The sequence below is a fragment of the Scyliorhinus torazame genome, chromosome 2 (assembly GCF_047496885.1).
Source record: "Scyliorhinus torazame isolate Kashiwa2021f chromosome 2, sScyTor2.1, whole genome shotgun sequence".
NCBI lineage: Eukaryota > Metazoa > Chordata > Chondrichthyes > Carcharhiniformes > Scyliorhinidae > Scyliorhinus > Scyliorhinus torazame.
This window is the reverse complement of record NC_092708.1, coordinates 386,047,121-386,061,314: the sequence shown is the minus strand read 5'-3', so window position 1 is coordinate 386,061,314 and position 14,194 is coordinate 386,047,121. Positions and strand designations below refer to the sequence as shown.

At 47.6% G+C, this 14,194-nt stretch overlaps 1 protein-coding gene across 3 annotated transcripts in view; it reads left to right on the top strand.

The window, feature by feature from the left end:
- Positions 1-13,229, top strand: part of gtf2a1 (general transcription factor IIA, 1) — a 132,618-nt gene extending 119,389 nt beyond the window's left edge. For all 3 annotated transcript variants that reach the window (XM_072493742.1, XM_072493750.1, XM_072493760.1), the window contains exon 10: positions 11,259-13,229. In XM_072493742.1, the coding sequence (XP_072349843.1) occupies positions 11,259-11,366 (108 nt within the window). In that variant the 3' untranslated portion in view covers positions 11,367-13,229. The remainder of the gene's footprint in view (positions 1-11,258) is intronic.
- Positions 13,230-14,194: the final 965 nt, after the last annotated feature.

Here is a 14,194-nt window from a genome sequence, read left to right as displayed (position 1 = left end):
CTTCTAGTTGTCCTTGGACAAAGCAGTCTGCATGATTGCTACCCCTTCCACAAATATTCAGTCCCTCCACCACCGACAAATAGTAGCATCCGTGTGGGCCATCTACAAGATGCACTGCACGAGCTCACTAAAGTTCTTTAGGCAGCACTTTCCAAACCCACGACCTCTACCATCGAGAAGGACACGAGCAGCAGATACCTGGGATCACCCACCACCTGGAGGTTCCCCTCTAAACCACTCACCACCCTGACTTGGAAATATATCACCGTTCCTTCACAGTTGCTGGGTCAAAATCCTGGAACTCCCTCCCTAACAGTACTCTGGGTGTACCTACACCTCAGGGACTGCAGTGGTTGAAGAAGGGCTCTAGGGATGGGCAATAAATGCTGGCCTAACCAGCGACACCCACATCCCGTAAATGAATTTAAAAAAATTAGGTTCAAGGTGGCAATTATTTCAAATCTAATCGCTTCAAGAAAGTAAGAGGGATCAAAACCGTTATTTTCAAATAGGTAACACGCACAAGAAAAATAAAATCTACTTTTTAAGAGATAAGAGTTTTGAATTAAGAATCACGGTTGCACAAAAATGTTAAATATCATTTGTCCTGCAACGCTGTTTGTGTCTTGTGGGTGGAGCACCATGACAGTTAAATTCATTTAATAAACCAGGTGTAATGTCTGTTCTTGTCAGCTTGGATCTTGTAAGTCCCTCTTGTGGAGACCGTGGGCGCGATTCTCCGAAATGGAGGCAGAGCGACGGCGCGAAACAGGCGCGGGCACTCCCAATTCTGGCCCCCTGCACGGCGCTGGAGCGGTTCCAGCCTCCCATCCCGGCACCAACTGGGCGCCGCGCCAACCCGAGCATGCGCGGGGGACTTCATCAACGCGCCGGCCCCGACGGCAACATGGCGCGGGAGTTCAGGGGCCGATGGCGTAACAAGATATGGCCGGGGCTGGAGAGGCCGGCCCACCGATTGGTGGGCCCCGATCACAGGCCACGCTCCATTGGAGCCCCCCCAGGGGATGGAGCCCCCCTCTTTCCCCCCCCCCCCCCGCTCCAAACAGGCCGCCCCCCCGACCCTGCGCTCAGAGTTCCCGCCGGCTGCGAGCAGGTGTGGACGGCGCCGGTGGGACTCTGCCGTTGCCGCTCGGCCCATCAAGGGCGGAGATTCGGCGGCCCGGTCGTGGACGGCAAACGCGCCGCGCCAAACGCGCCAGCGCAAATGGCGCTGATTCTCCGCTCCTCGGAGAATCGCGTGCCGGCGGCGTGGCGCAGTTGCGGCGATTCTCTGGCCTGGCTCGGAGGATCCCGCCCTGTGATTCAGATTCAATTTGAGTTGGTTTTTGGAGCAATCGAAGGATGGATTAAGGCTTGGCCTGTCCTCTCTGCACATTGGCTTTGTAACTCAGGAAGGAATAAAAATGTATTTGTGCAGTTGTTTTTCACAGATTTTATTACATTGAGATTATCACTGTACCCTGACGATAAACCAACATATAGTGAAAGAAGAAAGCAAAGGACATTTTTCTGAAGTATGTATGGCTAAAATAGGGCCTGTGGTTTATTTTGGCAGATGTTATGCTGAATGAATAGTCATGAGATTTGACATGCCATTCCATTCGGCACATTTATTTATTTTAGGTATTTGAAGAAAAAGGAGACAATATCCTTTTTGTTGGCTTCTTCAGCAGCTTCCGTGACTGTCCAAAATCTTGGCATGTACTTAATCATCTTTGTATTGTACTAATTTTCTTAACTTCTCTTTGGAAAATAATTTGTAGTTTGCCCTCTTGATTCCTGCCACATGGCATGAAGCTACTGAGCTAATCATTGAAAGCTAAACAAATTTTAAATTTTATTTTTGAGTCTATTTTAATCTACTGAGCTCCAATTCATACTTTTTTTCTCCTCCTTTTTCAAATTTTCTCCCGCATTTACACCCATCAACAATAAACAATAATCAGCAAGATATGTCAATCCCCATAATAACGATCCCATCCGCCCACCAACCCCCAAACATCAGCCCGCATGTTTACATAAACAAATGACAAAAAGGAATCAGGGATTGCCCAGAGTCACCCTTAATCTACACAGCCCCCCCCCCCAACTAATGTTCAATGTTATCCAGTCCTTGAAAGTGCATAATAAATAGTGCCCATGGCTTGTAGAACCCCTCCGAGCTTCCCCTCAGTTCGAACTTAACCTTCTCAAGGTTCAAGTATTCCAACATGTCCCCCCGCCATGCCTGGGCACTGGGTGGAGAGGCTGCTCTCCATCCCAGCAGGATCCGCCTTCGGGCGATCAACGAGGCGAAGGCTATGATATCTGCCTCCGCACCCGTTTCCAACCCTGGCTGGTCCAACACCCCGAATATGGCCTCCTGGGGACCCGGGTCCAGTTTCACACGCACCACCTTGGAGATTACCCTAAACACCTCCTTCCAGTACTCCCCTAGCCTTTGGACAGGACCAAAACATATGAACGTGATTAGCGCCCCCCCCCCCCCCCCCCCCCCCGCCACCCCCGGCAAAGCTCACACAAATCCTCTACTCCTTCAAAAAATGGCTCATCCTCACCCTCGTGAGGTGCGCTCTATATACCACCTTCAGCTGTATCAGCCCCAACCTCGCACATGAGGTGGAGGCATTCATCTCCGGAGCACCTCACACCAGACCCCCTCCTCTATAACCTCTCCCAGCTCTTCCTCCCACTTTGCTTTGATCCCTTCCAGTGGTGACTTATCCTCTTCCAAAATAGCTCCGTACACCACTGACACTGCCCCCTTCTCCAGTCCCCTTGTCGTCAACACCTCCTCCAGCAATGTGGAGGCCGGTTCCTCTGGGAAGGTCTGTATCTCCTTCCTGGCAAAATCCCGAACCTGCATGTACCTAAACACTTCTTTTTTTTTTTAAAATAATATTTTATTGAAAATTTTTGGTCAACCAACACAGTACATTGTGCATCCTTTACACAACATTATAACAATACAGATAATAATGACCTTTTTTATTTAAACAAGAACAAAAGAAAACAACAACAAATAAATAAATATTAAATAACAAAAATAAAAACTAGCCCTAATTGGCAACTGCCTTGTCTCAGGCCACACACACCCCCCCCACCCCCCACCCCCCAAGTTCTGGGCTGCTGCTGCTGCCTTCTTTGTTCTCCCCTATCTATCTTTCCGCAAGATATTCGACGAACGGTTGCCACCGCCTTGTAAACCCTTGAGCCGACCCCCTTAGGACGAACTTAATCCGCTCTAACTTTATGAACCCCGCCATATCATTTATCCAGGTCTCCACCCCCGGGGGCTTGGCTTCTTTCCACATTAGCAATATTCTGCGCCGGGCTACTAGGGACGCAAAGGCCAGAACATCGGCCTCTTTCGCCTCCTGCACTCCCGGCTCTTGTGCAACCCCAAATATAGCCAACCCCCAGCTTGGTTCGACCCGGACTCCTACTACTTTCGAAAGCACCTTTGTCACCCCCATCCAAAACCCCTGTAGTGCCGGGCATGACCAAAACATATGGGTATGATTCGCTGGGCTTCTCGAGCACCTCGCACACCTATCCTCCACCCCAAAAAATTTACTGAGCCGTGTTCCAGTCATATGTGCCCTGTGTAATACCTTAAACTGAATCAGGCTTAGCCTGGCGCACGAGGACGACGAGTTTACCCTGTTTAGGGCATCTGCCCACATCCCCTCCTCAATCTCCTCCCCTAGCTCTTCTTCCCATTTCCCTTTTAGTTCGTCCATCATAGTCTCCCCTTCGTCTCTCAATTCCCTATATATATCCGACACCTTACCGTCCCCCACCCATTTCTTTGAGATGACTCTGTCCTGCACCTCTTGTGTCGGGAGCTGCGGGAATTCCCTCACCTGCTGCCTCGCAAAAGCCCTCAATTGCATGTACCTGAATGCATTCCCTTGGGGCAACCCATATTTCTCGGTCAGCGCTCCCAGACTCGCAAACTTCCCATCCACAAATAGATCTTTCAATTGCGTTATACCTGCTCTTTGCCACATTCCATATCCCCCATCCATTCCCCCCGGGGCAAACCTATGGTTGTTTCTTATCGGGGACCCCCCCAGTGCTCCGGTCTTTCCCCTATGTCGTCTCCACTGTCCCCAAATCTTCAGTGTAGCTACCACCACCGGACTCGTGGTATAGTTCCTTGGTGAGAACGGCAATGGGGCTGTCACCATAGCCTGCAGGCTGGTCCCCCTACAGGACGCCCTCTCTAATCTCTTCCACGCCGCTCCTTCCTCCTCTCCCATCCACTTACTCACCATTGAAATATTAGCGGCCCAATAATACTCACTTAGGCTCGGTAGTGCCAGCCCCCCCCTATCCCTACTACGCTGTAAGAATCCCTTCCTCACTCTCGGAGTCTTCCCGGCCCAAACAAAACCCATAATACTTTTCTATCCTTTTGAAAAAAGCCTTCGTGATCACCACCGGGAGACACTGAAACACAAAAAGGAATCTCGGGAGGACCACCATCTTAACTGCCTGCACCCTCCCTGCCATTGACAATGCTACCATGTCCCATCTCTTGAAATCTTCCTCCATCTGTTCCACCAACCGCGTCAAATTTAGCCTGTGCAATGTGCCCCAATTCTTAGCTATCTGGATCCCCAGGTAACGAAAGTCTCTTGTTACCTTCCTCAACGGTAGGTCTTCTATTTCTCTACTCTGCTCCCCTGGATGCACCACAAACAGCTCACTCTTTCCCATGTTCAATTTATACCCTGAAAAATCCCCAAACTCCCCAAGTATCCGCATTATTTCTGGCATCCCCTCCGCTGGATCCGCCACATATAGTAGCAGATCATCCGCATATAAAGATACCCGGTGTTCTTCTCCTCCCCTAAGTATTCCCCTCCATCCCTTGGAACCTCTCAGCGCTATCGCCAGGGGCTCAATCGCCAGTGCAAACAGTAATGGGGACAGAGGACATCCCTGCCTTGTCCCTCTGTGGAGCCGAAAATATGCCGATCCCCGTCCATTCGTGACCACACTCGCCACTGGGGCCCTATACAACAGCTGCACCCATCTAACATACCCCTCTCCGAACCCAAATCTCCTCAACACCTCCCACAGATAATCCCACTCCACTCTATCAAATGCTTTCTCGGCATCCATCGCCACTACTATCTCCGTTTCACCCTCTGGTGGGGCCATCATCATTACGCCTAACAACCTCCGTATGTTCGTGTTCAGCTGTCTCCCCTTCACAAACCCAGTTTGGTCTTCATGAACCACCCCCGGGACACATTCCTCTATTCTCATTGCCATTACCTTGGCCAAGACCTTGGCATCTACATTGAGGAGGGAGATTGGTCTGTAGGACCCGCATTGTAGCGGATCCTTTTCCTTCTTTAAAAGAAGCGATATCGTTGCTTCTGACATAGTCGGGGGCAGTTGTCCCCTTTGCCTCGTTGAAGGTCCTCGTCAGTAGCGGGGCGAGCAAGTCCAAATATTTTCTGTAAAATTCAACTGGGAATCCGTCCGGTCCCGGGGCCTTTCCCGTCTGCATGTTCCTAATTCCTTTCACCACTTCTTCTACCGTGATCTGTGCTCCCAATCCCATCCTTTCCTGCTCTTCCACCTTGGGAATTTCCAGCCGATCCAAAAACTCCATCATTCTCTCCCTCCCATCCGGGGGTTGAGCTTCATACAATTTTTTATAAAATGTCTTGAACACTTCATTCACTCTCTCCGCTCCCCGCTCCGTCTCTCCATCTTCGTCTCTCACCCCCCCTATTTCCCTCGCTGCTCCCCTTTTCCTCAATTGGTGTGCCAGCAATCTGCTCGCCTTCTCTCCATATTCATACTGTACACCCTGCGCCTTCCTCCATTGTGCCTCTGCAGTGCCTGTGGTCAGCAAGTCAAATTCCACATGCAGCCTTTGCCTTTCCCTATACAGTCCCTCCTCCGGTGCTTCCGCATACTGTCTGTCCACCCTCAAAAGTTCTTGCAACAACCGCTCCCGTTCCTTACTCTCCTGCTTCCCTTTATGTGTCCTTATTGATATCAGCTCCCCCCTAACCACCGCCTTCAACGCCTCCCAGACCACTCCCACCTGAACCTCCCCATTGTCATTGAGTTCCAAGTACTTTTCAATGCATCCCCTCACCCTTAAGCACACCCCCTCATCCGCCATTAGTCCCATATCCATTCTCCAGGGTGGACGCCCTCTTGTTTCCTCCCCTATCTCCAAGTCTACCCAGTGTGGGGCATGATCCGAAATGGCTATAGCCGTATATTCCGTTCCCCTCACCCTCGGGATCAATGCCCTACCCAACACAAAAAAGTCTATGCGTGAATAGACTTTATGGACATAGGAGAAAAACGAGAACTCCTTACTCCTAGGTCTACTGAATCTCCACGGGTCCACCCCTCCCATCTGCTCCATAAAATCCTTAAGCACCTTGGCTGCTGCCGGCCTCCTACCAGTCCTGGACTTCGACCTATCCAGCCTTGGTTCCAACACCGTGTTAAAGTCTCCCCCCATTATCAGCTTTCTGGTCTCTAGGTCTGGGATGCGTCCTAGCATTCGCCTCATAAAATTGGCATCGTCCCAATTCGGGGCATACACGTTTACCAACACCACCATCTCTCCCTGTAATTTGCCACTCACCATCACGTATCTGCCCCCGTTATCCGCCACTATAGTCTTTGCCTCGAACATTACCCGCTTCCCCACTAATATAGCCACCCCCCTGTTTTTCGCATCCAGCCCCGAATGGAACACCTGCCCTACCCATCCTTTGCGCAACCTAACCTGATCTATCAGTTTCAGGTGCGTTTCCTGTAACATGACCACATCTGCTTTAAGTTTCTTAAGGTGTGCGAGTACTCGTGCCCTCTTTATCGGCCCGTTAAGCCCCCTCACGTTCCACGTGATCAGCCGAGTTGGGGGGCTTCCCCCCCCCCCCCCCTTGCCGGTTAGCCATCATCTTTTTCCAGCTTCTCGCCCAGTTCCCACGCGGCTGTATTTCTCCCAGACGGTGCCCCCCCGCCCATCCTTTCCCGCACCCACTCCCCCCTTTCCCCAGCAGCAGCAACCCAGTAATTCCCCCCTCCCCCCCCCCCCCCCCCCCGCTAGACCCCCCGCTAGCGTAATTACTCCCCCCATGTTGCTCCCAGAAGTCAGCAAACTCTGGCTGACCTCGGCTTCCCCCCGTGATCACGGCTCGCCCCGTGCGGTGCCCCCTCCTTCCTGCTTCTCTATTCCCGCCATAATTATCATAGCGCGGGAACCAAGCCCGCGCCTCTCCCTCGGCCCCGCCTCCCATGGCCAACGCCCCATCTCCTCTCCCTCCCCACCTCCCCCCATCACCACCTGTGGGAGAAAGAAAAGTTACCATACCGCAGGATTAATCATACAATACAATCCCTCTTCGCCCCCCCCCCCCCCACTCGTCCCACCACTTTGTCCAAACGTTCATTTTCGTAGTCCAATCATTCCAATTTTTCTTCTACAATAAAAGTCCACGCTTCATCCGCCGTCTCAAAGTAGTGGTGCCTCCCTTGATATGTGACCCACAGTCTTGCCGGTTGCAGCATTCCAAACTTTATCTTTTTTTTGTGAAGTACCGCTTTGGCCCGATTAAAGCTCGCCCTCCTTCTCGCCACCTCCGCACTCCAATCTTGATAGACGCGGATCACCGCGTTCTCCCATTTACTACACCGAGTTTTCTTCGCCCATCTAAGGACCATTTCTCTATCCTTAAAACGGAGAAATCTCACCACTATGGCTCTGGGAGCTTCTCCTGCTCTCGGTCCTCGCACCATAACTCGGTATGCTCCCTCCACCTCCAACGGACCCGTCGGGGCCTCCACTCCCATTAACGAGTGCAGCATCGTGCTCACATATGCCCCGACGTCCGCCCCCTCCACACCTTCAGGAAGGCCAAGAATCCTCAAGTTGTTCCTCCTTGCGTTATTTTCCAGTGCCTCCAACCTCTCCACAGATCGTTTCTGGTGTGCCTCCTGTATCTCCGACTTCACCACCAGGCCCTGTATATCGTTTTCATTCTCAGCTGCTTTCGCCTTCACGACCCGAAGCTCCTGCTCCTGGGTCTTTTGTTCCTCTTTCAGCCCTTCAATCGCCTGTAATATCGGGGCCAACAACTCTTTCTTCATTTCCTTTTTTATCTCCTCCACGCAGCGTTTCAAAAACTCTTGTTGTTCAGGGCCCCATATGAAACTGCCACCTTCCGACGCCATCTTGGTTTCTGCTTGCCTTCCTTGCCGTTGTTCCAAAGGATCCGCTGCAATCCGGCCACTTTCCTCTCCTTTTTCCATCCGTGTCCAGGGGGAACACCCTTCTGGTTTACCGCACGGTGTTTTCAGCCGTTAAAATTGCCGTTGGGGCTCCTATCAAGAGCCCAAAAGTCCGTTTCACAGGGAGCTGCCGAAACGTGCGACTCAGCTGGTCATCGCCGCACCCGGAAGTTACCTAAACACTTCTCCCTGCTCTAGCCCATACTTCACTTCCAGCTCCCTCAATCCTGCAAACCGACCCCGAAGAAACAAATCCTTTAGCGTCTTAATCCCCTTCTCTTCCCATTTCCGAAAACTTCCATCCCACCTCCCTGGCTCAAATCTGTGGTTCCCCCGAATCACCATTTCCCTTGACCCTAAATCCAACCTGAAGTGTTGGCGAAACTGCCTCCAGATTTTCAATGAAGCTATTATTACCGGACTCCCTGAATATTTCCCCGGAGCTATCGGGAGCGGTGCTGTTGCAAGTGCCTTCAGCCCCAACCCCCTGCACAAACTCTCCTCCATTCTGACCCACTGAGAATCAAACCCTCTGACCCAGCTCCGCACCTTCTCCACATTCGCCGCCCTGTAGTAGTACAACACTCCAATTCATACTTGATCTATAAAGCAGTGGATTCCTTCTTAACATCTAATATTTCTTTTTTTTAAACTTAGAAAGTTTAAAAGTCGTGAGTAAATGTCCATCATTTAGTCCGTCAGTAATAGTATGGAGTTTAAAAAATTCATTTTGGGGATGTAAGTGTTGCTAGCGAGGGCATTGCTTATTCTTAATTTCCCCAAGTTACTGTGAAAATCCCCCAGTCGCCACACTCCGGCGGCTGTTCGAGTACACTGAGGGAGAATTCAGAATGTCCAATTCACTTAAGCACGTTTTTTGGGACTGTGGGAGGAAACCGGAGCGCCCGGAGGAAACCCACACAGACACAGGGAGAATGTGCAGACTCCGCACAGACAGTGACCCAAGCCGGGAATCAAACTTGGGTCCCTGGCGCTGTGAAGTAACAGTGCTAACCAGTGTGCTACCGTGCCGCCCCGTGGATGGTGAGCTGCTGCCTTCAATCACTGCAGTCCGTTGGTGCTGTTAGGGACGGGGTTGTAGGATTTTGACTCAAAAGTGAAGGAACCGTGATGTAGTTCCAAACCACCTTGTGTATGATTGGAGGGGGGATTTGCAGGGGGTGATGTTCCCTTGTTTCTACTGCCCTTGTCTAGATGGTAGACATCACGGGTTTGGAAGGTACTGTCAAAGGAGCATTTGGTGAATTGCTGTAGTTTATAGGTGGTGCACGCTGCTGTCACTGTGTGCTGAAGAGAGTAACAGTTTTACATGATGGATGGTGTCCAATCAAGCACGCAGTTTTGTCTTGGAGTGTGTATTTTTTAATGCTGTTGGAGCTCACCCAGGCAAGTGGAGTATTCCATCACACTTCTGACATGTAGACTGTGGATAGACGTTGGGCAGTCTGGAGGTGAGTCACTTGCTGCAGACTGGCCGACTGTGTTGATGGTGGGCAATTTAGTTATGGTCATGCTATTGAATGTCCAGGAGAAATGGTTAGATTCTTTCTTGTTGGCAATAGCTTGTTCAGAGGCCGGCTAGGCCCGGGAGCGGCTCGAGGCCGGCTAGGCTCGGGAGCGGCTAGAGGCCGGCTAGGCTCGGGAGCGGCTAGAGGCCAGCTAGGCTCGGGAGCGGCTAGAGGCCAGCTAGGCTCGGGAGCGGCTAGAGGCCGGCTAGGCTTGGGAGCGGCTAGAGGCCGGCTAGGCCCGGGAGCGGCTAGAGGCCGGCTAGGCCCGGTGGCGGCCAGCTAGGCCCAGAGAGGGTGAGTGATCATGTGCTCTGAAAACAAAGGAGCAGCCAAATGCCTTCAAAATACTCACTGCTCATCCAATCAGAGACAGACTCTCCTCCTGAATTTGCCATTGAGAAGCTGGCCAGCCTGCCTATCAGCCTCAAACATGGCGGAGTATCACTTTTTAATTGCACAAGCAGAGCCTTCATTGAATCCGTGATATGAAAGTGAGTCTGTGGGCTGGATACAGAGGCTTTGGGGCCTGGGTTGTGGGATTGGGGTTGGATGTGACTGCTCTAACTTACCTAGCATCCACATATATCATGTTCTCTTTCCTCTAGCTCCAACACAAGGTGTAGTGAGCTATAGATAAGGATGGACCAAATTTGATTTCTGGTCTCTGTTGAGTTCGCTGGTATTAGCCAGAGAGACGGTTTGATGGTGCACTGGGACCTTTTGTTAACAAGTGGATAAATAGGTAACAGTTATTGCTCTTGTTGACTTTCCAGCTGCTTGTGAAAATCTCAAACTGATGTCGGGAGCAGTCCTGGATGTGATTCCAACCATAGGTGAATAGCTCCCTGACATTCAATGATGAAGTTCATACACGGGGATATGGAAAAGTCCAGGAGAAGCAGAAATCATTGATCTCAGCCTTCCAATGTCAGAACTTTGCTGCCATATAACAAATCAAATGAGCATATACTGAAAGGGGAAAATGGGGAGAATTTTGAGGGCAGTCAGTGCCCTTTGCAACTGAATTCAAAATGTAGATGATGCTGGCGAAGCACATTTATTGTCTATTCTTAGTTGCTTTGAGAAGGCAGGAGTGAACTTTCTCATTGAACAGCGTCAGTCCTGGTGATGGTTGTGCTGTGGCTGGTCGCGATGCTTTAACAATGATGCTGAGTTGGAAGTTCCAGAATGTTGACCCAACAGGCAGTGTATGTCCCAGGTCAGATATGTGTAACTTGGAGATGATCATGCAGCATTGTTTTTCTAGACTTTTGTCAGTAGTAGGAGCTGCAGGAAGGGAGTTGTTATTTCTCTGCCAGCAGGAGTCAGCACTTTTAGAAGGTGAGACAATTGGAAGAACAAAGCAGCTGTATATATTACCTTTGTAGCACTGTTCGTCTGCCTTAATGGTGTTTGTTGTATGTTTAGATCCACCGGAGTAAGAATAAGTGGAAGTTCCACCTGAAGGATGGGATCATGAACCTGAATGGGAGAGATTATGTGTTTTCCAAAGCCATCGGAGATGCAGAGTGGTAAGAATTGAGATCCTTTGGAGAAAGGACAGGCTCATCGGACTGGACTAATGTGCGCTCAAACTGAAGCACGAAGCCTGCAAGTGAAAAGAATACAGAACTACTGGAACCCAAGCTACTGAGTTGTACAACACTACGTTACGTGGGGAAAAGCCTTGCCACTGAAATGGCTAACATTTTACAGAGAGAAAAAGAAAACAATATGCTTAACTATCAGTCATACCATAATACAGTCACTGCTTGCTGATTGATGAATTTCCATCTACAGAGCTAGCGGGTTTACAAACCATCAAGCAAGACTCTTCCGAGGAAAAAGCGTTTAGAGGACCCAGTCACTGTGCTTTGTGCTAAGTGCTGTAATTTGAACTGCAAAGAAACTGAAATAATTCAAAGTTTTTTTAAAAAAGGTTCTTTTTTAGGGGGAGGTTTATAGCTGGGGATGAAAGACCTGGTAAATTCAAGTTCCTTCACATTCGTGTAGTGATTGAATAACTTCCTGACCCAGGACCAACACATTCTTCGGGTGTAACAATGGCTGATATATTTTAAAATTAAAATACAACAAAGTTGATAGATGACTTTGAATTGCATTCGGTTTGATAACCTAGATACGTATTCAGTTTACGTTTTTTACGCTGTGATTTTATTACGGTATGCAATATAGTTGAGACGGACTTCAAAACTATTGTCTTCACACCATACGTGTGATAATTTTGAAAATCGGCCAGATCCCAGAGGCTGAACATACCAAACTGTGCTCTTATATATAGTGCTGTTATCAAGTGTTCCTTTTGCAGACATGTTTCATAGTTTTAATTTTTCTCCGTTTCACCAATGTGGCACATCACACTATACTGTAGATCAGTGCTCAGTTTAATTTTAATTGACGATTTTTACTTTTGACTGTAACAGACCATTATATTAGGTTTTGATAGAAATCATCATGCCTGTTTTGTTTTATTTTATTTTCTTATCCCCATCGATTTAATGTAATGATTTTCTAATCTTGTGAAAGACTTTGGAATTTAAAACAACAAGTTGAGGGAATTTGCCTTTTTAAAATGACGAGAGTGACATCACTTTTAGCTGTGTTTTCAATGGAGACAGTATTATGCGATTACTGAAATGATTCTTGAATATGAGGGGACAGAAATGGCAAAGTTTGCACATGGAGCGGTGAAATTTGAGGAAAGAAATTGAGCGCCTTTTAAAAGAAAAATACAAAGCCAACTTACAAGTTTTGCTTTTTAAAAATTAAACAGAAGCCACATGGCAATTTGGAAGGGGAAAAATAAAATCAATTTTCATTAGCTGATCTGTTTACTACTACCCGCAGCTACTTAGTCACCTGGTGTTGTACATACGTGTAAGAGGGAAATCTATTTATTATGTTTGTATAATTCATCTTGTACCATTTAAATCAAGGTTCTTAATAAAATAGTCATCTTCGTTTAAGGCCCTGCTTGTAAGACAATTAGAGAACTTAGTATTTTGTTGTACTAAGATCTATTTTAAGTTACTTAAAAGTATTTTGCCTTTGCAAAAAATTTAATTAAAAACGCCCTTAAAGTTTGTGTTCATTGCTTTAATTTACTAGATTTCATGTAATTTTGCCTGGGAAAATGAGTTGCAAACACAAGATGTGGCTCTTGTTTGACTCTGGTCATTGTAGGTTTCAATTCAGATTGATGTTGGGTGGGTGGGTGTGTGTATATATGTATATAATTAACCCCAGCTTCAACATTTTAAACTGAGTGAGAATGAATGCTTTGTTATAATTTATATTTTTCATTTCAAATATATTGTGAATCGCTCAAATTGGACAATTCATTGTACAAAAATTAAAAGTTCACTATTTGTAATGCTTTGCAATAGAGTATTTCAACTTTCATTGAGAAAATGTTACCAAAATTACTCTCTCTATATTTTATTAATCCTACATATTGGTGGCTAACCAAGATGCCAACTCTGAGATGGCTGAAGGATTGTATTTAATGCAATGATTTTGCCAAATTGTTCCCTGGTGGAGTCTTCAAATAACACAAAAACAGAGATTGCTAGCAGTGAGGTTGGGTGAAGCTTTTTCAGTCAACAGGTAGTGAAACACATTGCCAAAGGATTATTGGATCCATAAGGAGAAAGTGAAACACATTGCCAAAGGATTATTAGATCCATAGGAGAAAATTAATGAACATAGCGTGAAGATGGGTAGGTGAGGCTGATATCTGGAAAAAAAAGGAAGGCACTTGTTTTACCTTATCGTTCTTTGCTGTTTCTAAATTCTGCTTCTGTCTCCAGCAAATTTTCCAACTGGAGAAAAAGGCGTATATAATCTCAACTTCCGTGAAAATGAATTATATCAAACTTCCACACTCAGCTGGTGTTGTGACCACAGCAGATGTGTATTTCATGAACAAGCCAGATTCCAGGAAACCTGTCTTTCTGAAAAGTAATCTTTTTTTTGTATTTGAATAAGTTGTATTTTGAAAATGAGGAGGAAGAACTACTGACCCTAAAAGCAAAGAATTCCAATAACACCATTAGGATTTAAAAAATAAATGATTTATTAACAAGAAGAAAACTTAAGCACATAAGATTAAAGTTACACAGTTAAAACAGTCTTACAGAACAACCCCCCAAAAAACCCACTTGGCCAAACACACAAGTAAACTAACTTCTTGGCAACAACTCTTAGATATTAACTGTAAAAGCTTGTAATATCGAAAGAAAATAATTTTGGTTGCTTTCACTTTAATAAAGATATGCCACCCGACCCCTCAAAACAATTCTACTCATCTGAAAATCCAAATAAAAGGTTCAGAAACGAATTAC